Source organism: Mus pahari, chromosome 14 (assembly GCF_900095145.1).
Source record: "Mus pahari chromosome 14, PAHARI_EIJ_v1.1, whole genome shotgun sequence".
Lineage (NCBI taxonomy): Eukaryota > Metazoa > Chordata > Mammalia > Rodentia > Muridae > Mus > Mus pahari.
The window spans coordinates 30,983,987-31,007,988 of record NC_034603.1 but is presented as its reverse complement, the minus strand read 5'-3'; the positions used below and the strand labels follow the sequence as shown (position 1 = coordinate 31,007,988).

The window sequence follows — 24,002 nt, the reverse complement described above, 5'->3', positions numbered from 1 at the left end:
GGTCTGTGCATTGCCACTGGTTGTGTGGAGCTGACTGGGCACATCCTGGACAAGAAACAAAGTTTAAGTACCTGTCGTGCCTGTGGTACCAGAATTCAAACACAGAGATGTTTGGAGGAGGGCACAGGCATCCAACACATGACCCAAATGGTTCCCTGGTAAGCGTTCCCGAGAGTCAGGCTCTCTTGTAGTTGCTTCTCCAAGGAGCCAAGTTTTACTTCCAGAACCTCTCAAAGCAGCTCAAAAGGCCCTGGTCAGAGGCACACAATGGGAGCCTGTTTCCGTGGACGCTTCAAGATTCTATAAGAAAGAAGCAGAGAAGGACAAATGTGTAAAGATCTGCTTTTGTTTCCTACACTCACCCACTCCAAACATTAACCTCATACCAACCTCCCACTGCACATAAGGGCCACAGGAAGCCTGGACAATGCAGAGAAGCTAAAGGAAGTTGATAGGCTCTGGCTTGGGCCACAGGGTGGCCCCACAGCCTATCCAGTGTACCCTGAGCAGCCAATCACCAAGAAAATGAAGGTTAGAGTTCTTTCTTCTGATTTAGGTTTTCTTCTTTTCTTCTTTCTTCCTTCCTATTTTTAAAGATAGTATTTTGAAACTACTATCTAAGCTGGAAAGTTCAAATTCTGGCCCTTCCTACCATCCCTATGCTAGGGAGAGGCAACCACTTTGCCAGTTCAGCAGTTCAGCAGTTCAGCACAAGCAGCGATGTGGCCTGGGACAATTGAGGGCTGCTACTCTCTGTGTTTCTTTTCTCCTCAGTGTAACAAATTACCCAACAGAAGCAATTAGAGAGGAAAGTTTTATTCAGGTACACAGTTCCAGTATGACAGTTCCAGTCCGTGATGGCAAGGAAAGCCTAGTGTCTGTCGTGACTTTGGCCACCGTGGTGGGGGCTTGCAGCCATGCTTTTTTCCCATCTTGTCAGGCAGATCAGGGGTCAGAATCAGAAGTAGACATCATGTTCAAGCCAAGGTCAAAACGACAATTATGTTAATGAGCAAAACAATAAGGGGAGGATAAAAATGATAAACCAAAGGGCCAGGCAGGCCCTAGGGTACTCTACAGCACTGCTCACGATGGCTAGGGAACTGAAATATCATCAAGAGGACTAATAGTTAAAGCACAAGCCCCATTATATCCTTAACAGACATTTGAAAGAATAAGATGACTTTCAACAAACAACAAGTTCTGAGATTTCAGAGAGCTTGGAAAAGCAAGAGCAGGACACTGTATTATAGAATATGTTAGTATGTGGATGGGTGAGGGTCATGTGTGCGTTCATGGGTCTACACTTTACTAAGCAACCACTATGTGGCAGGCACTGTTCCACACACTACGGACACAGCAGTGAACAGAATAGACAAACCCTCTGCTTTGGTAAAGCTTCATTCAGTGAAGGAGAACAACGGCAAACAGAAGGTGGGATCTATGCTGTGCCATACGGTACAGAGGTGTGTATGGGGTGGGGGAGGGATGTGTGGAGTAAGAAGGTAGGTACCCTAGAAGAGACACTCAGGAAATAGCCGCACACATGGGCAGAGATGTGGAGAGTATGCAAGAGAACCAGGCAGCTGGAGAGAGAGATGCCAGCAAGGAGGAGGGCAGGTAGGCAAGCGTGGGGAAGGAGCTTGTAGGTGTGGGTGAGGCTCAGCAAGGTCATGGGGGCTCGGACAGAGAGCTGAGAGAGGTACGAGAGAGGTGGAGAGGCCGGCTGGTCGTTGGTTGGGCTTTCACCTCTAAGGACGTGTGAGGTGATCTTAAAGTTCTGCAAATAGACTAAGAGCACATCCCAAAATATGTACGCCAACCCATTAATGATGGTAGCTTTTAGGAAGCTGAATATGGCTCAGGGGAGGCAGGTTGGGGATTCTGTATTCTATTTACTGGGCATGCGCGTGCGTGTGTGTGTGTGTGTGTGTGTGTGTGTGTGTGTGTGTGTGTTCACATGGGTGCATGTGCACACATGTATCAGTGTCTATAGAGGCCAGAGGCAGGCATCTCTCATATTCTTGAGATTCAAATTCTTTGAATTTTTCATATTTTTATATTTTGATCATATCCATCTAGCATCACCTCTCCCTCCAATGCCCACTAGTATCCCCGACCCCATCAACCTTCCAACTACATCTCTTCTTTTATGTTGTCAATAATCAGAGTGCTGCCCATGTACACAACAACGCGGAGCCGTCCAATGGGGAAGGGGCTATCTAAAACTCTACTTCGGTTTTTGTGACCTCTCTCATTAGACCCAGAGCCCATCCCTGGGCTAGGCTGGCTAGCCAATGAGCTCCCAGGATCCAACTGTCCTAATATCCACACACTAACCAGCCCCGAGGTTTAAGACGCATGTCCCTGGAGATCCGTGCTTGCATCCCAGGCATTTTGCTGACTGAGCCAATGCCCAACCTGTTTCTTTGTTTCAGCAAGCATATTCACTTGTTGTTCAAGTCTGTTCCTCAGATGAGCTGATCTTACCTCCTACCTGCCTTCCATTTCCACAGCCTCAGAACAAACAACTGAGGTTGAGGTACTTAGAGACACTGTTTCTTTTACTTCTTTGTTTTGTGTTTGATTTGTTTTTCAAGACGGGTTTCTCCGTGTAGTCCTGGCTGTCCAGGAACTCACTCTGTAGACCAGGCTGGGTTTGACAGAGATCTGCCTGATTCTGCCTCTCATGTGCTGTAATTATAGGTGTGTACCAGCATAGACCAGCTAAACACTGTTTCCAATGGTAGCGGTTTCTCTCAGTGGTTCTGTAATGGACTGAAGCTGGAATGTGCCCAAAGGCTCCTTTGTTGAAGGCTTTGTTCCCCTGTCCCAAGTGCTGCAGAGATCATGAGGGGGACTCAGCTCATCAATAGGTGAAGCTATTGATGCGTTCACAGTTGACTGGCCTGGTTGAAAGGAGTAAGTGATTGCTCTGTGCCTGTGAAGAATGTCCCTCTCGCCTCTTTCCCTTCCCTCTTTCTGACTCTTGGCCACCACAAAGTAACTAATGAGCTTCTTCAGACTCAGAGAAGCAAGGAAACCAGCACACCGTGTACTGAGACCTCTGAAACCATGGGCAGAAATAAAGTCATTCTCCTCTAAGCTTGTGAAGCTATTTTGTCACAGCTACAAAATAGTGGCCAACACACTGAGCTGAGAGAAGCTCATAGTTGGCAGAGTTACTAGCCAGGGTTGCTATCGGAAGCCACCATGTGACTGCTGGGAAGAGCATTCTCAAAGAGCATCTGATGCTATTAACTGCTGAGTCATCTCTCCAGCTCCGCAATGCTGTTCTTCTAAGTATAATGTCTCCACTGGGCACATGCACCAGACAGAATCTTTCTTACCCTTCCACACCAAAGGAAAGTGTCTCCTTTCAGAGGTTCCGGCATAGTTGTAGATGTGGTGGTTAAACAACTCATCACCTACTTCATGTCACTGTAATGTGTATGTTTATTGAAACAATTTTCAGCTCATGACCAAAAAGCCTTAATTTAGTACAGTCCAATTCAGAACTCTGATACGAAACAGTGATATGTGAAATAGATACGTCTCAACTAGAGCCCTGCCTCAGGAGCCCCACCATCCACCTTACCCAGCCCCCTTGTCAGTCCTGAACTTCAAGCAGGGAGACTTCCATGCCCACACCCACACCCACACCCACATGGGCCTGCAGCCCAAATCTGCCAGTTCACTATGCTTCAAGCTGCATGGAGCTTCCCCGAAGCTGCCAACACTGATATCTGCGAGTTCTGCTTCTAATCAGGTCAGAATTCCATGGCTGCTTGCTGGGCACGTGTCCTGGGTGGTGGCTGCACCATGCCCTCTTCAGAGAGGCTGTAATCTGCCAACTTGAGGAGGATCCAGAGTGGGGATCTTGGAGCTGGGAGGATCATAGCACCTATGTGGTGAGATCACGTGTCTAACTGAGAAAGGCTGAGGTCTGGGAGGATGGTGTCCTTTACTTGTGGGAGTTGTAGCGTTGTTTCTGTAGGTCTCTGAATCTCAGAGCAGGTTTCCCTCAGTAGCTGTCCTTCAGTACTGGCAACAAGTGAGAAAGTTAAACACATTGTGTGTCCTTCCATATAAACAGAATCCTCCATATCCATAGGTACTGTGTCCAGAGTCAACAAACTTGATAGACAATATTTTTAAAGAACGTTTTAAAAAGTATTGAACACACAGAGCTTCTTCTTGTCATCATTCACCAACCACACAGAAGAGTAACATTTACATAATCTTCACATTGTCATATTTATAATCTAGATGTGATATAAAGTAGATAGAGGACCAGGTTAGAGTCCTTTGCTCTGCTCAGCTGATAGGAAGCCTTGGCTGTTCTGTTATGCTAGATGGGGCAAGGCAGGAAGTACCCTGCTGAATGTTGTCATTGTCTTTTCCGGCCACAGAACTAGACATAACAGAGGAAATAAAGTGTCAGTGTTACCAGTGCCATTGTGTCTGTGATGTAGAGAATCAGGAAGCTATTGGTAGGAGAAAGTGGGCTGCAGGAGGCTACATCTCTAAGATTAACAGAAGCACTGCAGGGTTTAGAATTCACATGGTTGTACTGAGATCCATGTTCAATGTGGAGTTGGCCTTCAGCATAGAACAGAAACCAAGCTTAGGTTGTGGCCCCCTGAAAGTCACCCTGCCTAGCAGCAACTGGCATTCTGCTGCCCTTCTCCCCAAGCCTTCAAGGTTTGGCTTTTATGCCCTACACAGCGCTATGCTTTGGGAGTCTGCAAGAGCCCCAATGGCTATGTCAAAGTAAAGGAAGATAATTCTTTTTTTTTCTGGGATGATACTGGTAGCCAGGGTGACAAGTGGCCATTGAGACAATTTTGTAGACTATGCAAGCGTCCCTCAGCACTTTTCAAGAAGGGCTTGGGAATTTCCCACTGTCCTTGGGATGAAGGCTCCTACTCTTGATAACTGCATATGAAAAGAACATGCCCTCCTCAAGTTTGCACAGGTCAGAATCTATTTTCACAGATTGTAAGAAAACCAGCTACTTACAAGCAGCATCTTTTTATTTTGCAATCAGTCACACACACACACACACACACACACACATCAATGGAGATCAATGAAAGAAGAGCAAAGGGAAGGAAGGGGAAGCAGGAAGTAGATAAGGAGGAAGGGAAAGAAGAAAGGAAAGAGAAGAAGGGACAGAGGAAGAGGAAAGAACCATGACAATAAAGAGTAATGTCAAGATTAAAATGTACCCCATGCCCTCACTACAGAGATCTGGAAAAGCAAGCAGGCAGTGGGGAGAAGACATGAAGGCTGGAACTGGCACTTCTGCATGAGAGAACTAGGGAAATGGAGGTTGGAATCTGGCGGCTGCTAGAGGCTGGGGTCTGGCACCTGCCCAGTTCTGGGGTGAACGCTCAAGAGCCCTCAAGGTCTCCTTTGTCATTGCCCAGCCCAGTTGTCCAGGACAGAACACCAGGCTGAGAGTAAGCCCTGGGACAAACTGGGCAAATGCTTGGCACTTCTTCTGTGCTGTCACTAGGACCAGAAAGGGAGATGCTGTCACTGAAAGCCAGCCCGAACTAGGGATCAGCTCCATGGTGCTACAGAAACAAACACGGAAACCCGGGCTGAATATAAACTGAAGACAGCTCTGCAAAGTTTTAAAAACTCACCCAGCCACGAAAATTCAATTTGGCCGCAGCTTCGACATGACCTCACTCTCTTTTATGAGCAGCTGTCCTGACACTAATCCTGCCTCCTCCCTTCATCCCCTCTGCATGAGGAAGGGAGATCATGAGCCCTCAGCAAATCCACTCTTACAGTGCCCCCTGCTTCTGCAAAGCACTCCTTACGCTGCCCGGACGGTATGCGTGTCCGGTGTCTCTACCACAAAAATAGAATCGCATGTCTGCCATGTCCACCCAAGGCCCTGGCACATTGCCTGGCACAAGCAAGCACTTGGTGAGCATTTGCAGGATGCCTGTCAGCATGCTACATTAGGGCTGTGAAATTCTGTCCCTTCTGATAAAGGCTAGAGAAAGAAAAATAAGCTTGGAATCTCCTCACGCAGGCTTGAAAGGCTTTTTAAAGGGACAGACTAACCATGTGTTTTATGACTTTGTGTCTCATGTTCCTTCTGTTTTCCCAGTACCCTAAAAGGAAAAGTACATAAAAGGTGTCCATTATTATTATTTAGATAATAGAATTAAGACTAGGAGTAAAGTTGATGGCAAGGCAGCCTATTCCCAATTACAAAAAAAGTGTGCGTTTACTAACCTCTTGTCACTGAAGGAGTCTCTTCCCGGTACTTTCTGTTTTGAGTCTTAGAGCTTGCTCTTAAAAACTCCTTACTCGATATTTGAGCACCAATTCTGGCCCAGGACGCATACCACACTCCAGGGAACACAGGAGAATGTGGCCGGACTTGTCCAATACCTACGGGGCCACAGGCACAGAGCAAGCTGACCACATAAAGAAGAGTCTCAGGTAAAGCTGCTGAACAATATACCCTGGGCTCAGCAATTACAGACCAAACCCAGCAGGACTGTCACCGATACAAATTTGAGGTGATCTGAGGGTAGGGAAAGTATTGAGTTCAAACGTGACCCCACAAGTTCAGTGCTGAACTACCTGAGGACCAACCAAGGCTCTCTTCCTTCCGCTATCACCCACTTACCAGAGTAAGCTCGTCCCAGGATTCTGAAGAATAAAGTGGATACGGACAGGTTCCAGTGTGCAAAAGTGTAAATAAGCCGGGCGTGGTGGCGCACGCCTTTAATCCCAGCACTCGGGAGGCAGAGGCAGGCGGATTTCTGAGTTCGAGGCCAGCCTGGTTTACAGAGTGAGTTTCAGGACAGTCAGAGCTATACAGAGAAACCCTGTCTTGAAAAACCAAAAAAAAAAAAAAAAAAAAAAAAAAAAAAGTGTAAATAAAGTCAGCCACACTCAGACCAGCTTCTCTCCAGCTGCTGCTGGCTTCGAACTGACTGTTCTCTGCAAAAAATATCTGCCCACTTGGCCCATGTGCAGAAACAGTGCCAGGAGTCAAGTTCCCAACTTGTCTGAAATCCTGCAACATCTCAGGTCCCTCTCTCTACTGAAAAGAATGGGTCACTCTGGGTCGCTGGAAGGTTGAATGGAGACAGGAAGTGAATGTGTCAGTAAAAGAACCACCTAGAAATGCCAGAGGTGAGGTGGGAATTTTCATTGCCTCTGGAATATAAAGTTAAGGTCAAACCACCTACACTCAGTTTGTGCACCCACCAGGAGGCAACTCCACATGGAGAAGTCAGCCATGCTTAGAGTGAGGTACAGAGTGTTGGGTGGCATAGAATAAGGGGTGATGAAATTCCAAGTGTGTTCTGTAACCTTTCAGGAAGCAACATAATTTCATAGTTAATTTGTCTCTTGTTCCGTGTTTGTAGTACATGGCCAAGCATCCTACAATGTGTGCCAAGCGTCAGAGCCCTGTGCGGACACAATACAGGTGTTCTATATTGCCTCGTGGCTCTTCCCAAGAGCCCAACCATTCCCCCCTAGAGATCTAGCAATGTCACCCTGTGATTTCCGAGTAGCTGGCTAAGGCCCTGGGTCCCAGATAAGAGCGATAAGAGCCAGAGAGGGGTAAGAAGTAGGAAGAAGTGTTTCAACAAATAGAAACTCAGCTTTGAGCGTCAATCAAATGTCTCCTTCCCCTCCCCCACAGCCCTTCTGTGGCTTTTCTCAGTCTGTGCTCTATCTGCCACAGATAACTTGAAAGCTCTAAAAATGTGCCCTTTGGTCTGTACATACAAATGGAGTTTCCTTAAGAGTCTAGGGGTGGGTGGGGACTAACTTAAAGCCAGAACCAAGTGGTGCAGAAGGCCCGGTTGGCTTGGACAAAGCTTAGAGAACACTTTGTAATCTTTGCTACAGCTGCTGACACACGCACAGAGAGCGGCTGGAGGGCTAGGGCATTTATGCCTTGTTCTTTATCTCCACAGATGCATGGTCAGCAACTGATTGAGATTCCAGTTCAGGGAGCCAGTTTCTTCCCTATGCTGGCTCCTCTATTTCCCATGTTTGTTTAGCTACCTTGAAGGATCCCTGGCAAGGCCCAGAAATCCTCTGGCTCAGGAGGTTGCTGTGTTCCGCATATCCTAAAGGAGGAAGCTGTATAACTGTGTGACATTACCCCTCCTGAGTAAGGACACTGGACCGCAAAAACAAAAAGACACACTGGGCATGCTACATTCACCTCACTTCGGCATGGCTCACAAAGTGTCTACTCCATCCGCTTAGGCCCCATTTCTATCTCCCGTTCCAGTTAGAGAGCTCGGGCAACCCCCAAATGTATACACCTATACCAGAACCTCTGTAATGGAAGTTTTCCTGAAGATTCTTGCAGCCTCTTTTCATTGGGGCAGGCCTAATCTCCATTAAGTTGTCCCCCCCAAGCCACAGCTAAGGAAACTCCAGAACACAGAACTGCTTGATGTCCAAAGCAAAACTGATCAGCAGCTTGAGGAGGTTAAAGGTCAACTGTCTGCTCACCCCCCCCTTTGGAATTTGTAAATGGTAACTATCATATTGTGCACAGGAAGCCAAGGAATCTGTATGAAATCTGAGTGAAATGTGTCAGAATGTGGCCTTAGTTACCAGCAACGCAGACAGGCTAAGAAAGTGTGCGTTCTGATTCGACACAGAGTACAAAAGCAACAAGACCCACTGCACCAACTCTGTTAAGGAAAACACACCACACAGAGAGGAGATGAATAAGAGGTGGCTATAGACTGTGAGACATCAAAGAAAGCCAGTCCTTCTTCAGGATTGCCGTTAACTGTGCTCAGCATAACCGGAGATACTCCAGACCTCCCTGGTTTGAACAAGCAGATGAGGTTACATGGAAATAATCCTCATGCCACTCCATGCATGGAAATAATCCACATGCCACTTCATGCATGCCCTGACTGCTTCAGATGGATGTCAGGGTCCTGGAAAGGCTCCATGCTTATTTCTGGAAACATCAGAGATGAACAAAGTTAGTTCCAACAGGTATGCTCTGAGATTTCCTAGACCTCGAGATTTCAGGGCTACACCTAGGGTACTGAATGGGACCTGTGTGCTGGTGGGCTGTGAATTCAAAGACATCTCTTCCTCTTCGTCTTGGTACTCCAGGACCTCCAGGACTTTAGTCACAGCATCCTTTGGAGAGATGGACCCATTGGTCCATGTCCCCGTAGACCTTGGGAAAGTCTGAACCAGTTGACACATCAAAGCATTGCACACTGTAAGTCACTGAGGCTAAGGATCGTCTTGCAACCAATAACCAACAAATTTCTTATGTGTCCAGCTAGTCCTGCCCAGCAGTCTCTCCTCTGGGACAATTCTTCTTGGAAATATAGCAAGAGATGCTCAAGCCCCTACATGGCCAGACCCCAGTGTCCCAACCTAGACTTAAGGAGAGTTCTCCATTTCAAAAGGACTTGTTGTTTTTGTTTGTTTGTTTCTTTGTTTTTGTTTGTTTCCTTCCTTAAGGACATTGCCTGGACAAAATTCAGGTCCTTTCCATGAGGGTAGAAGGTATGAATGGTATCTCTGGCTCATACCTACTTTGTTATACTGGGCTGAGAACTAAATTATTCTAAATCATGCTAGCTGGGATTGATTACTACAGAGTTGATTTGTTTGTTTGTTTGTTTGTTTGTTTGGTTGGTTGGTTGGTTGGTTGGTTGGTTGGTTGGGTTTTTTTAATGTATCAAGTACAAAGAAAACAATACTTGTATATACCTATCCAAATTGCCACATCTCTCTGCCCTTAAAGGCATTGGGAGACAGTAGCCTCAGATGCCCATGAACGTTCAAGAAGAAGCATTAATCCATTTATTCCCAGATATACCATGGCCAGAAATGCCCATAAAGGGGTAAAGGAGGTGGTTGGTTTTGGTTGTTTTGTTTTGTTTTTTAATTTGTTCTGTTTGTTTTGAGCCAGGACTAAATAAGTAGTCCATCACCCTTCTGCCTCAGTCTCCAGCCCTGATTACTTGAACTACAGGTGTTTACCACAGCATCACAGTCTTACGATAAATACCCTCCTTAGAATGTATCGTGTGCCTCTAGGACAGAAGCTATGCTTATTGAGACCCACCCAGAAATACCTATGGCCTTGCACAACTCATACCGGCCAATGGTTTTTTTTTTTAACCGTATGTTTACACGGGACTGGATTGGGAACTTCTAATTGACAGTGGTGTTCAGACAGAACTGCATAGGAGCCAGAGAAGGAAAAACTGTCTCCATGAGTAATGCCAAATGTTTACCGTCGATGGAAAAAAATGCCATTTGTAACTACACTGGTGTACTGGAGGAGAAGGGTACCTACTGCCTTGCAGACACACAAAAACATTTGTAGGGTCATCATCCACGCTAGCAGACAACCCCAAACAGAAGACAATGCCTGAAGACAGAGACTGTTGACTTGGTAACTGAGGAGAATCCACTGGCTTTGGAGCCAGTGTAGAACATGGACGGGGTCACTTCTACCTTGCCATCTAATTAACAGCTAGTGTCCAGCCAGGAACTCACTGAATCCTACTCACATCAGATCTGTTCCTCATGCAAAAACAAAGTACAACAGAGAGTCAGCAAGATGGTTCAGTGAGTGAAGGTGCTTACTGGTCAATTTGGCAACCTGAGGTCACTCCCCAGGACCCACACGAGGGGAAGAGGGGACTGACTTCCCCAAGTTGTCCTCAAACCTCCAATGTATGCCATGCATAAGCCATTGGCCCATTCACCATGGCACACTTATACATGTACACAAACAGTAAATAAATACAGTAAAAAAAATACTTTTTTAAAAAAGCAATGGAAAGGAACCCTCCATTGTTCAGCATAGGCACCCACCCACCACCACCGTATGCATACACCACACACCACCACTACCACCACCACCGTACACATACACCATTTAGTAAGCCCTCTGTCTTAGTTAGGGTTTTACTGTTTGGAACAGACACCATGACCAAGGCAACTCTTACAAGGACAACATTTAATTGGGAGTAGATTACAGGTTCAGAGGTTCAGTCTAGTATCATTATAGAGGGGAAAAATGGCAGCATCCAGGCAGGCATGGCACTGGAGGAGCTGAGAGTTCTATCTCATACCAAAGACAGGTAGAAGACCAACTTCCAGGAAGCCAGGAGGAAGGTCTTAAAGCCCACCCCCACAATGACATACTTCCTCCAACAAGTTCACACCTACTATAAGGTCATCTCCAGATAATGCCACTCCCTGGACAAGACATATTTAAGACCATCACACTCCACTCCCTGGACCCCATAGATATGTTCAAACACATGAGTCTATGGGGGACATACCAAGCCATAGCATAATAAAAAATACATTTAGTCCAACTTCCCAAGTCTCCATTGTCTATTGGAGTTTTAACATGTTAAAAGTCCAAAGTTCAAAAACTTTTCTGAGATTCATCCAATCACTTAACTGTAATCCCCAAAGCAAGTCAGGAAACCAGCTGGGCAAACTCCAAACTCTGAATCTCCATGGCTGATGTCAACGCAGTCTTCAGATATCCTTTTTCATCTTTGCTAACTACAACAAACTTCTTTCTCCTGGGCTGGTTCCACTCTCTGATAGCAGCTTTTCTTGGCAAGTATTCCACAGATCTGGCATCTTTAACATCTTGGGGGGGGGGGGGGTCCAAGTCAACTTCAACCTCACAACTTCTTATCCCAATGTCTGGGACCCACATATGATTTTCTGGGCTCCTCCAAAGGGCTTGGGTCACTTCTCCAGCTCTGCCCTCTGTAGCACTCTAGGCTCTGGCTGGCTCCACCCTACTGCTGCTGCTGTTCTTGATCAGCCCATGGTACTGTCCTCTCCAATACACTATGGTCTTCTGCTGCAACTAGGCAATAGCCTCCCATAGGCTCTCCATGTGGTACCAAACCTCAACTTCTTTGCATGACCCCTTCAGTCCTGGGCTGTCAACTGCAACTGAGGCTGCACCTTCACCAATGGCCTTCCCTGACCTCTCACAGTGCCAAGCCTCAGCTACTCTCCATGACTCCTTCATATCTTCAAAATCCGTACCACCTGGGTGATTCTTACACGTGACCAAGTCCAACTGCAGCACAAGGTACAGCATTGGTTATCTCTGGTACATAGCTTCTTTGTGATTTTAGAGAACACTTCCCAGAAAATTGCACCTCAGTGATGTTGGTCTCTTCTTAATCACCACTAATTTCTTAGTTCCATATAACCAGCATCAATTATCCCAGTAGTCCCTTCTATTCTTGACTCAAAATCCAGAACCACATGACCAAAGTTGCTGGGTTTTGCTGCTTGCTGAGGCTAGAACATCCCCCCACCTCCCCAAACCCCATGTTCTGTTACCAGCTTTCTGTTTTCCAACTACTTCACAACCCTTATAAGCTTGGCTGTCCCAGAACTTGCTCTATAGGTTGAACTTGAACTTAGAGATCTGCATGGCTGTCTCCTGAATGTTGGAATCACAGGCATGTACCACCATGCCTGAACTTAAGCTTTTCTCTACTTGGAACTTGCTCTATACCAGACTGGCCTTGAACTCTGAGATCTGCTTGCCTGTCTCTTCGAAGGTGTGTACCGCCATGTTTGGACCTAAATTTAGCTGGGTGGGATCTTGCCCTGAGACCATCACTCCCTTAATCTCTTTATCACCTTGAACATAGGATTTAGCTCCATTTCACATCCTAGTGCTCTTTTATTACTCCAACCATACATTTTACATTTTTCCTTTCTCAGCTCGTTCCTTTTCATTAAAATGCTCATCATAAGAGTGAACTTTAGTAACCACACAACAGAATTTATACCTGGCTGTTTTGAGACTTCCTATGCCAAAACAATTCATCTAAGTCTCTTCACCTCAGGCAGACTCTTCAGACAATGACAAAACCCAGATATATTCTTCACCAAAATATCACAAAAACAGTCTCTAGGCCACATACTAACAGTCTTCTCCATTGAAGCCTCTTGGGCCAGCAGCCCTACACGGTTCGAACCACTCTCAGCACCACCGTCTTCCATATTCCTACTAGGATGGTCCATTAAGGCCCACTTAAAGCATCCCATGGCTTTCCAAATCCAAAGTCCTCATATTCACATTCCTCCAAAGAAAAACGTGGCCGGGCCTATCACAGCAATACCCCACTACAGGGACCAAACTCTTAGGGTTTTACTGCTGTGGACAGACACCATGATCAAGGCAATTCTTACAAGGGACAAAATTTAATTAGGGTTGGCTTATAGGTTCAGAGGTTCAGTCCATTATCATTATGGCGGGAAGAGTAGCAGTGTCCAGGCAGGCATGGCACTGGAGGAGCCAAGTGTTCTATCTCTCATACCGAAGGCAGCTAGGAAAAAAAACCAACTTCCAGGAAGTTAGAAGGATGGTCTCAAAGCCCACCTCAACAGTGACACACTTCCTCCAACAAGACCACACCTACTCCACAAGACCACACCTCCTAATAGTGCCACTCCCTGGGCCAAGCAGATTCAAACCACCACAACCTCCAAGGAGAAAAAAAGCTGCCCAATGCCAGATTCAGGTGCCAGCACAGTCAGGGAGCATCGCACGGGTGGTTACTGAGCTCATTTTCTGTTGGCTTCAAAAAAAAATCATCCTCTCCTCTGTGCTACATATGCCTGGGAGAGGTTGGGGCTGGAAGTCTTCTTATGCCCCTGAAACCCTGTCCACGGAGGACACACTAGCAAGAGTCGGCGTGGTTAGAGGGGATGAAGAGACCAGCTGCATCCTGTTGGCTTCTGTTGACTCCATTCTGCCTCTGCCAGCTTCCCTCAGATCCCTTTCTGTCAGCCAGCCAGGGGCAATGCCTTCCAGGACCATTTTGAATCCAGTTTTTGAGTTTCTAACACTCAACGGAACCAGCCTCACAGATGTGTCCCAGCGGTGCCAGGTGAACAGAGACCCCTTCTCAGAGGTGAGGATGTGTTCCCTCATGGGGCTCTTCTCGGGGGCTCTTCTCAGCACTGAGTCGGCAGCAGTACAAGCTGAGCATGCCCAGTCCCCACCTCAGGAAGTCTGAGCTTCACCCCATATCTCTCTCCTGCAAACATCTAACACTCAATACATCCAGGAACAGAACTGGTTTCCCACATGGGGCTACCTCTGTTGGTAACTGGTTTCTTTCACCTTTCTGCCCTCTTAAGTTGCCTGGTTAAAGAGCCTATTAAATTATGACTGGTAAAGTAACTGCTGTGGTTTCTGTCTGCTGTCTGGATGTGGACAAACATGCCTATAGTTAGACCTTCAGAATCTATAGCTGTCCCACTTCAACAGACTCCAGTGTTGGGGTTGTCTATCCAAATACCCTCCCCAGCCCACTTTCTGATAAGGTCTCTGTCTGACAACCTCTGTATAAATAAGAACAACTTCAAGTTTCAAGGACATGATGTAATTTGTAGCAAATGGAGAGTCACTGTTGTCATTTTCAGGCGATGGCTACAGGGCTCTTCACTAAACTTTGGTATGTGTCTCCTTGCTGGTCTGTAGTAAGCCAAACGGAAGTTTCCTCATCGCAGGCCTCTTGGAGAAAATGATCTTGTTGTAGTTTGATGTGGGCCCCTCTCTGACATCCATTTGGAGTTGTGCAGGTTCTGGGACAAATGTGGGACTCACAAATGTGGTGGAGCATTCCCGCATGGATAGCATGGTCTCTGACAGGGTATCTTTCAGCATGAGTTCTGAGGGCTTGGACGGCTTCCTCCTCTTCAGCTGCATGGCACTAGGTTTGCTGGTTCTTATTGGCTTGCGGTTTTTCTCAGCAGCATAAATGTACTCCAGATCCCTGGCCCAGCCTTTTTCGGTGATTCGGGTTACTGCCGGGGAGATATAAGTGACATAGGCTGGCCAAGGGTTGTGTTTTTCAAGCAGTGTCAGAGGGAGTCCAATGTTTTCCGTGAGTCTTGCTGGAAGAGAAATGCAGTGGTTTAGAAGCATTCGAATGCTCAGTAATCCACGTTACCACAGAACACCAGGGGACTGGGACCACAGTTTGAAGTCTTCCCCTGGTATCTAGTGGGAGTAAAATCCAATCCCAAGATAATAAACAGAATGATATTCTACAGACTATATAGACTAAAGAGCAGCAGAATGGAGAGAGAGAGAGAGAGAGAGAGAGAGAGAGAGAGAGAGAGAGAGAGAGAGAGAGAGAGAGAGAGAGAGAGAGAGAGAGAGAGAGATTTGGAACTGAGTGGGCTCACTTTCAAGTGTTTGTATCCAATTGTTGGCTTAAGGCCCAAACTCTATTGTCCTCAGTGAACTGCTTAGAAGTTGCTGAAGGCCTGCAACATGGATCCTTGAGTAATCACAGGAGGTTCACTCCAGGGGTTTCCACCTACAGTCACCAAACTCCACGCATGCATAAGCTCTTTAGTGAAAGGTATGCTGGACATGGAGGCTCGTACCTGTTATATACAATAACTCAGGAGGCTGATGCAGGTGGATTACAAGTTTGGGGGCAGCCTGAGCTACATAGGCTGTTTCTAAATTTTTTTTAAGTAGGAAACCCAAGATGTAGTGTTTCTATGGAAACTAAGCATATCCTCCCTTGTGCTACAAAATCACCTGTACATAAGAAAACCCTAACACGGCCAAAGCTATATGCCGGGTTATTATACTGTACTATGTAAAAGACAGTGGAAGCTTTTTAAGTGTTTTTGGATGTACCATTGATTGCGTTCAAGGATTTGTAACTACCTGCATACATACTGTTAATGATATATTACAGCTTGGAAGAATATAGCTTAGAGGACTAGAGTTCACTGGTGTAATGTTCACCCGGCATATGTGAGGCCCGTGTTTGAGACCCAGCACTGTTAAAAAGAGAAGTGTTAGCTAGGTGTGGTGGCTTAAATGTATAACTTAGTCAAGACAGGAAAATCAGAAGTTGAAGTCTGTCCTGAGATATATGAGACACTGCCAAAACAAAAGAAAACAAGATAAACAAAAACAAAACAAAACCAACCAAACCAGAAACATTAGCAAAGTAGGTTTAGGACTTAGAGCATGGGTCTACTATACCCAAAAAAGGATGAACCTTGAACAAGTGCCTTGCCCTTTCTGAACTCCAGTTGCCTCGTTAGAGGCATTGCCTTGTTAGAATGAGCCTATTTTCTGAAAGCTTCCTTGAAGATTAGCAATATATTTGTTCCAGAACCTTAGTAGTCTATGACAGGCAGTAATTGTTAAAGGACAGCTATTAATTCCCAGCTATTTCTCTAGATGCGTACCTTGTCTCAAGTCTTTTATTGCATCTTATGACGCAGACATTCTCTCTATTCAACAGACAGGATTGCAGCTGGTAAGCTTGGACAGCATTCTAACGGTGGGCCTGAACTGAACAAGTTCCTTCCTGTGGCTGCTGCTCAGAAGTTTTGACATCTGAGACCACAGTGGGGAGCTTGGTGAGAAGTCTACCTGCCCATTTGCTTGGCCCTTTGCAGGTTTCGAGTTAGGGGCATGGCAGGCCCTTCTCTCATCCCGGTGGTACTCTGTGTTCCAGAAATGCCAAGCACCTCCTCTGCATCTGGCACTGCCCCCATTTTCTCTGGTAGTGAATCCTTTCCCCGGTTTTATAGTCTTAGGTCATTTCAGTGGGAGTTTATGAGGCAGAAGAATTCAACAAATTCATCTTGCCATCTCTAACCTGAGTTTAAACAAACATGGTAACTGGTGGTCAAGAGAGGTAGCTCCTAAACCCTTGTGTTACTTTCCATGATTCCAGTTACCTGAAAAGATAAAGGAGAACATTCCAGAAATAAATAACTCACTAGTGCTTTTATCATATCACACTATATCATTATTACTATTGGTAATTTCAACGAGCTTTGAATAAAACTTCATCATGGATATTCATACATAGGAGATAGAAAGTTTAGTGCTATCCACTGTTTCAGGCCTTCATGGGTGTCTTGGGACACATTCCCCTGGGGAACAGGAACTATTGTTGACAGTTGTGTTGCCTTGGGGACATTGAGAAGCTGGAGTTTGTCTCGGGACAGATCTGTCAATAAAGAATGTGCTGAAGAAGGGCTCCAAATCCCTACAAGGGTCATGTATTCCACTGCCTGAAGAAGACACATGACATCACCTCTCATTAAGAAAGACTTATGGATGTCACCTCTCCATGTCCCCTCATTGTATCCTCAAGGCAAGTGCCAAGACCTTACAGGATAGACATTTATGTGACCATGGCTGAGGCACAGCAAGCAGTATCCATGGAGTCTGCAAAACACGTTGTGCTCTCTACCAGCTCAAGAACAGGCCCCTCTTCCCGTCCCCCAACTCCTCCTGTATTCTTCGGCTCCAGTTCTCTCTCATTGCTACAGTGTTCTTTATATCACAGATACAAATGGCTTTGGGAAAACTGGAAAGCCAGGGCCTCCTCACGCTGATCTGACAAGTGATCAGTAGCCACCCTGGGGATCCTAAGTCCTGTGGTCTGTCCCTCACAGGAGAACTGGGTGAGCCCTAATGCCTGCTGTGTGGCCTGGCTCCGGCTCCTTAGATTGCCATGAGTAGTTCTTCAGGGTCCTGCTTTCAGGTCCCCTGGCTTTACAGTCTGAGTCCTGGGCAGACCCTGGAGGCTCTAGGTATTGTCTGGTTCCTTTAAGGATGGCAAGGTCCCACCCTCTGACTTGAGCTTCTCAGCCTGCAGCTGGAGACATAAGTGGCAGAGATGGACAGACAACTGCCAGGATTTACTTAGAGTGGCCCCAAGGATAGGCTGAAGACAGGCTGAAACCAGAAAGACATAATGTTCCATGTGCTCATGAATGTGGATGATTTGGTGGGAACCACAGTCAATGGTTCGCAACCTCATAGGCCTATCTAGCTGGAGAGCTTGTCCAAGCAATCAGATACCAGAGATAAAATTTAAGTCCTTACACTTGCAGAGCAAGAAGTTTACAGGCTGAACCATCACTCCTCCATCCCACAAATGTATTATTTATTACTGTTTTTCCGTCTTTATGACCTCTAAGTATTTAAAAAGAGTCGTGGACTATTTCAGCCCTTACCTGCCAAAGCCCCATGAAAGCATGCTGAAGATGATTTTAGTAAGTTCCCAGGAGACGTTAGTGCCCCTGGGAACCATACTCAGAACTCTAGAATCACCTGCAGAGACTGGCTGTGCCTGACTCTCAGATGCTCCAACTCAGTAGATCTGTTTGGAGAATCTGAGAATTTGCTTCTACAAATAATTCCAAAGGATGATGATGCTCTTGATGCATGGACCACACTGAGTACCACCGCATCCTCAGTGTAGGTAGCGGTGCCAAGTCTGTCAGCTGCAACAGAAGTGAGCCGTGGTTTGCTGACTTGTGTGGACCATCCACCTCTAACGTAGGTACCACATTTGCACACCTTTTGGGTCAACGAACTGTCATAGAATTACAGGAACTTTAAAATCTGAAACACCTACAAATGATAGCACCCTGGAGAGGTGTTCATATTAGAAAGAAAAAGACTGGGGTAGTTTGGATGAAGATGGACCCATAGGCTCATATAGACTGGTACTACTGATGGGTGTGGCCTTGTTGGAGGAATTGCATCACTGGGGAGGGCAGAGCTTTGAGGTCTCAGAAACTCACTCAAGGCCTAGTGTCTCATTCTCTTTCTGCTGCCTGCAGGTCCCGATGTAGGCCTCTTGGCTACCTCTCCAGCACCATGTCTGTCTGCATGCCACCAAGTTATCCTGCCCTAAAGATAATGGACTAAACTTCTGAACAGTAAGCTTCCAAACAGTAAGCCAGCCATAATCAAACGGTTCCCTTTGTAAGGGTTGCCATGGTAGTGATGTCTCTCCACAGCAGTAGAAACCCTAACCAAGATAAAAATCAAAATCCAATTTCTGTCAAACCTTTGTGATCCAGGTCTTACAGGACTCTCCACTGAGTTTCAATGGCAATACTCCACAACAAGGCATTTTAAAATACAATATCAATATAGTTCTTCGAGGCTATAAAACAAATCATGCTCAAATTGTCCTCTAACCTAGAAAGAGATACTTAGGCTTATTTTAAAGTAAAATTTAAGGTTTCCTATTCTTTTTTTCTTCTAAGACCAGCCATAGTTTCTGAAATTTTAAGGTCATCCATTCTAAGTGCCCTCAAACAGAGGGCATCCAATGGCCACCCAGATCTTGCCTGTCTACCTTCAGTGAAAGAGAACTCAACCTACCATGCACGTTTTTGGAGCTGTTGGAATTTGTGCCCCCACATAGTGCCAGACGTTGGAAAAACACACACATGCGCGCGCGCGCGCGCACACAGACACACACACACACACACACACACACTTGGAGTTGATATTTAGGGGATTGAGAATCCCCTTTCCTTCTTCTAAATAATTCCTGGTTAACAAATCTGAAGTGTCTGGGAAGCTTGGTTCATAGGGTACCCTGTTCAAAATGGTTAAGAGAGTCTCAAAACGCACCCGGAGGACTTGTCTGTTGAAAACAAGAGATAAAGAGTTGACATAAGTCAGAAGACAAACTGTGACCTTTCATAATTTTCCTCAAATCTAGCACAAGGGTTCTTTTTTTGTCTTCCCATAAATAAAATGCAAAGCCATACACAATCTCCAGACAGAAACAGTATCAATGGGGGTGGGGGTGGGGGTGGGGCCCACACCGAAGTAGCTTTCCTGTTTCTCCCACAGACACCAAGGTCCGTGTTCAGTTTTCCCCAGTCTCCACTCAGTTTCCCATTTTTAGAATCTAATCTGAGATGCTGAGCTCAGTTTCAAAGGAGTGACACTGACCTGGACCGTAGCGTGACCGTGGTGATGGGGACTTTGATCCTTAAATTAAGGTCTCAGTTGCTACTTAGGAAATGAAGACAGCAGAGAAGTGAGCCCAGCTGTTCTTAGAAAGTGTCTTAGGGTTTCTATTGCCTGGAAGGAGAGGCAGAGCGGGCTTTGGAGTTAAAGCTTCCCAGAAGGGCGAGGCCTCGAGGAAGGCAGGTAAAGGGAGGTGATCAGTGCTCTGTTGTGTATTTGTGTTGAAGTATCCCATTGAATCCCATTGCTATGCACAAATAACATAGCGCATGTATTACATACCAGCTGAAAGTCTTGAGAATTGTAAACTTGGCACAGCCTAGACTCATCTGAGAGGAAAGCCTCAACTGGATCCACCTGTCCTGGGAAGAGTGTGGGGGTGGGTGTTGTCTTAACCGGTATAGGAGGGGTCCCCCCCACTGCTGAGAGCAGCGTCATCACTGGGAAGGTGGTCCTGGGCTGTGTAAGAAAGCTAGTGTGGGGGTGAGTGTGAGGGGTGAGCCAGCAGCGGCTCCATGGTTCCTGCTCCCCCCCCCCCATGATGGGCAGTGACCTGGACACGTGAGCTAAATAAATACTTTTGCTTTTGGTCAGAGTATTTTCATCACAGCAATAGTGATGAGATGAATGAACACTGGGTGATTCCAACATGCGGTACAGGTTGTGACTGGGTGCCTGTGAGTCTACCCACCCAATCGCTGAGGATTTACAAGGTGATACTAACTACTCAAAAGACAGGAAACAGGACCAAGAGGTTGTCTAAGACACCGGCTTTCTTTCAGTATTTGCTTGTTATGTGCTGTTTCTCGGTGCCTTTTCAGACACTAATGGGGTCATGGGGCCTTTCCAGAACCATGTGACAATAGTGGGTGGACTTAGATCAGAGGCAGAAGCCAGCCAGTGGCTTAGAGTGCTGTGGTGAGGGGGCAGGCAGTGAGGATGGGATTCTCCTAAACTGATTACCTCACTCTCTGTCTGCCACAGGCTGTGCCCTTATCTCAGGAAGCCATCTTACAAAAGGATTTTGTGGTTCCAGGCAGGATTAATGGATTAGTACATTGGTACAAGTTCGGGCTTTCGGCCTGATGCTGTAAGATAGTGTATGCTCATGAGTGAGGTACTAGCTTCGTCTGGTGTTGCCTAAATTGTCTCCCATAGGATACAAGACTCTCTCAAGATGCTAATGGGCACTGTTTAAAAAGAAATGGGGCAGGGAGTCCAAAGCAAGGGCCACACATGCAGCTATGGCTGTATTTGATCAGTGCACTAATCAAATAGGTTACTTAGCCGGAGAGTCGCCATGATTGCAGGCATATGAATACTGCCCACCCAGTTTGTTTAAACACCTCAGTAAACACCTCCCCAGCAGCATTTCTCAGGGCTTCTTCTAGGTTGACTTGCTTTGTAGCCTTTCAAGTAATAGAACAAACATATAGAGTACTTTCCTTTGGCATAATAATCATTCTTTCGTTAGACTGGGAATCTCATGCAACTAGAAATCAATGAAACATTCATGTAGAATATTAAAGAAGGTCCTTCCCCAGCCTTTGGGACTGTGTGCCTCAGAGAAAGCTACACCAGAAGAGCACAGAAGGGTAGAGATGCTCGAAGCATAGCCGGCTCTGTCATTACTGGCCCTTTCTGAAATCATCCTCAGAAGCCCTCAGAGCTACTGTGCAAATGTACAAGAGCAAGCCAACACTGCTCTCTTCTGCCTTCCTCTTCTCTCTCCTCTCTTTCTGTCTCTGTGTCTGTGTCTGTGTCTGTGTCTGTGTCTGTGTCTGTGTCTGTGTCTGTGTCTGTCTCTGTCTCTGTGTCTGTGTCTGTGTCTGTGTCTGTCTCTGTGTCTGTCTCTGTGTCTGTCTCTGTGTCTGTCTCTGTCTCTGTCTCTGTCTCTGTCTCTGTGTCTGTGTCTGTGTCTGTGTCTGTCTCTGTCTCTGTGTCTGTGTCTGTGTCTGTCTCTGTGTCTGTGTCTGTCTCTGTGTCTGTGTCTGTCTCTGTGTCTGTGTCTGTGTCTGTGTCTGTCTCTGTCTCTCTCTCTGTGTCTGTCTCTGTCTCTGTGTCTGTGTCTGTGTCTGTCTCTGTCTCTGTGTCTGTCTCTGTGTCTGTGTCTGTGTCTGTGTCTGTGTCTGTCTCTGTCTCTGTCTCTGTCTCTGTGTCTGTCTCTGTCTCTGCGTCTGTCTCTGTGTCTGTGTCTGTGTCTGTGTCTGTGTCTGTGTCTGTGTCTGTCTCTGTCTCTGTCTCTGTCTCTGTGTCTGTCTCTGTCTCTGTCTCTGTCTCTCTCTCCTCTCCCTCACTCCCTCGCTGTTGTCTGCACACTGGCCTGGCTGGGATCACTTTCAACCTCTGCATTTTATCTTCCTGTCCGTCTCCTTCCCTGCCCTGGATACGTTTCCACTGTCTAGAAGCACTCCCCAGTTTACTTTTGGCAGAGGAGGAATCTGCCATTAAGAGCAGAAGTGCCTTGGAAAAGCTGATCTCTGAAGTACCCGAGTAGGAGTCAACCCCGTGTAGTGCATGCATTCCAGGGCTGATCTTCAGGCAGGGTGACCTTCCGGGAGCCCGCCTCTCTCCCCTTGAACAGAGCAAGGGCCTTCACAGAGTCCCTGCAGTTCACACCTGGAGGAACTCCTGAGTGCGCACCTCACCAACCTCTGCCTCCTCGCCACTCTCTCTGCTTTTCCACCTGCCCCTGTCTCATGAACACCTCCTATTGACCCCAAATGGACTCTGGAGAGTCACAAGATAACCTGAGGAGCACTGGCTACCCTAGAACTGTGAAGACAGAATGGGGAGGGACAAGTCGATCTTTCAGGACAGAAGAGCACTATCTGTTCCTCTCCCTGTGCGACAGTGCACGAGCCACATTCTCTTCCTCAACCACTACCTCTCAAGAAGAGATGCAAGTCCTTTACTGTGCTCTCTTACGAATCAACTTCCAAATGGTGGGCCACTTGAATCGTGGTGAGTTCTGACACAGAACAGGCCTCTTTGGGGGACGCCAATAATCACCTCTCAGAATCTAATCAGAGCTTCTCTTTTTCTAACACCAGCCTGCCATGACTGGATTCCACCTATTGTGCATGGGAGATGCCATGCTTCCAGCTAATATGGCTACATGGTACACATGTTCTCTAACCAATAATGTCATAACTTTCAGGTGCTTGGCTCCCCAAGCATGGAAACAGTCTATATTTGTAAACAAACAGCACGATTTCATCACTGAGTTTGCAATGCACTTCAAAGACTACACTTCTAAACAGTGCCCTACATTGGCTCAGAGCCCAGTGCATTCACCACATTGACCTCTTGCTCTGATGTCTGCCCTTCTCAGTGTACAGGATCTGCTGAGAAGGTTTCCCATACTTATAAGAGATCAAACAAGACTAATATATGCCATCCACATCATCAGGAAAAAGCCAAGAAAGCCGTGTACATAAAAATCTAAATAAATCCCATAGCCAGTCTGCACCAGATACGGAGCAGGTGAAGCCCACCTTGGTGCAAGCTGCTTGTAGCCCTGCGAGGAAGCAAACCGCCTGGGATGGGGAAGGATAGGGAAGGATGGAACGGAATCATGAATCAGGAAGGAAAACTGATCCCGCTGAATCCAAAAGGACGGGGACAGATGGATAGCTCTGGGTCTAAATGACAGCCCTGGTGTCCCCCACTTCTCTGCTCAGGATATATTGCTCCCTCAGGCAGACCATCACTGCCTCCAAATGGCTGCTTTCTACACACCAATTATTATGCTGAACTGGTCGAAGCAACACGTCACAAATTCCCTACCGGAAGAAGTTCTGAGCATTGCGTAGCTCTCAGGAACAATCATGAACACAAATATTGTATTTATTCAAGAAATACTCCATCTAACATAATGTTTCCTTTGATGAGGTAATATGAAAGACCTATTAGACATAAAGCACACATGGGCTGTATTATCGATAAATCAAGTTCCAACTTAAAAATTAAATTTCCAGAACAAACCAAACAGGTACAAAGAAGCCTTTCTACCTTTTTCTGTATGGGCATTTTGGGTAGACTCATACATTAATCAACTAGTCAAATAGGAAAGATATAGAGGAACAACCCTAACGGCCCATACCCAGGAAACAAACATGAAAAGATTTAGTCGACCTGTGCCCAGAGACCCCATTACTGCCTGACAGCTGGCTCCTAA

The 24,002-nt window shown here is 46.4% G+C and overlaps 1 protein-coding gene and 1 long non-coding RNA gene across 3 annotated transcripts in view; one reads left to right on the top strand and one right to left on the bottom strand.

Annotated features, from left to right (window-relative positions):
- Positions 1-325: 325 nt before the first annotated feature.
- LOC110332662 lies at positions 326-17,086 on the top strand. Its single transcript, XR_002381036.1, has 3 exons — positions 326-531; positions 1,334-1,466; positions 16,329-17,086. It is a non-coding gene; the product is annotated as an uncharacterized LOC110332662 (long non-coding RNA).
- Positions 14,372-24,002, bottom strand: part of Cdrt4 (CMT1A duplicated region transcript 4) — a 29,758-nt gene continuing 20,127 nt past the window's right edge. The window contains exon 2 of one of the 2 annotated variants that reach the window (XM_029546540.1): positions 14,372-14,949. In XM_029546540.1, coding sequence (XP_029402400.1) covers positions 14,498-14,949 — 452 coding nt within the window. In that variant the 3' untranslated portion in view covers positions 14,372-14,497. The remainder of the gene's footprint in view (positions 14,950-24,002) is intronic. The other variant, XM_021213971.1, reaches the window with a different exon arrangement.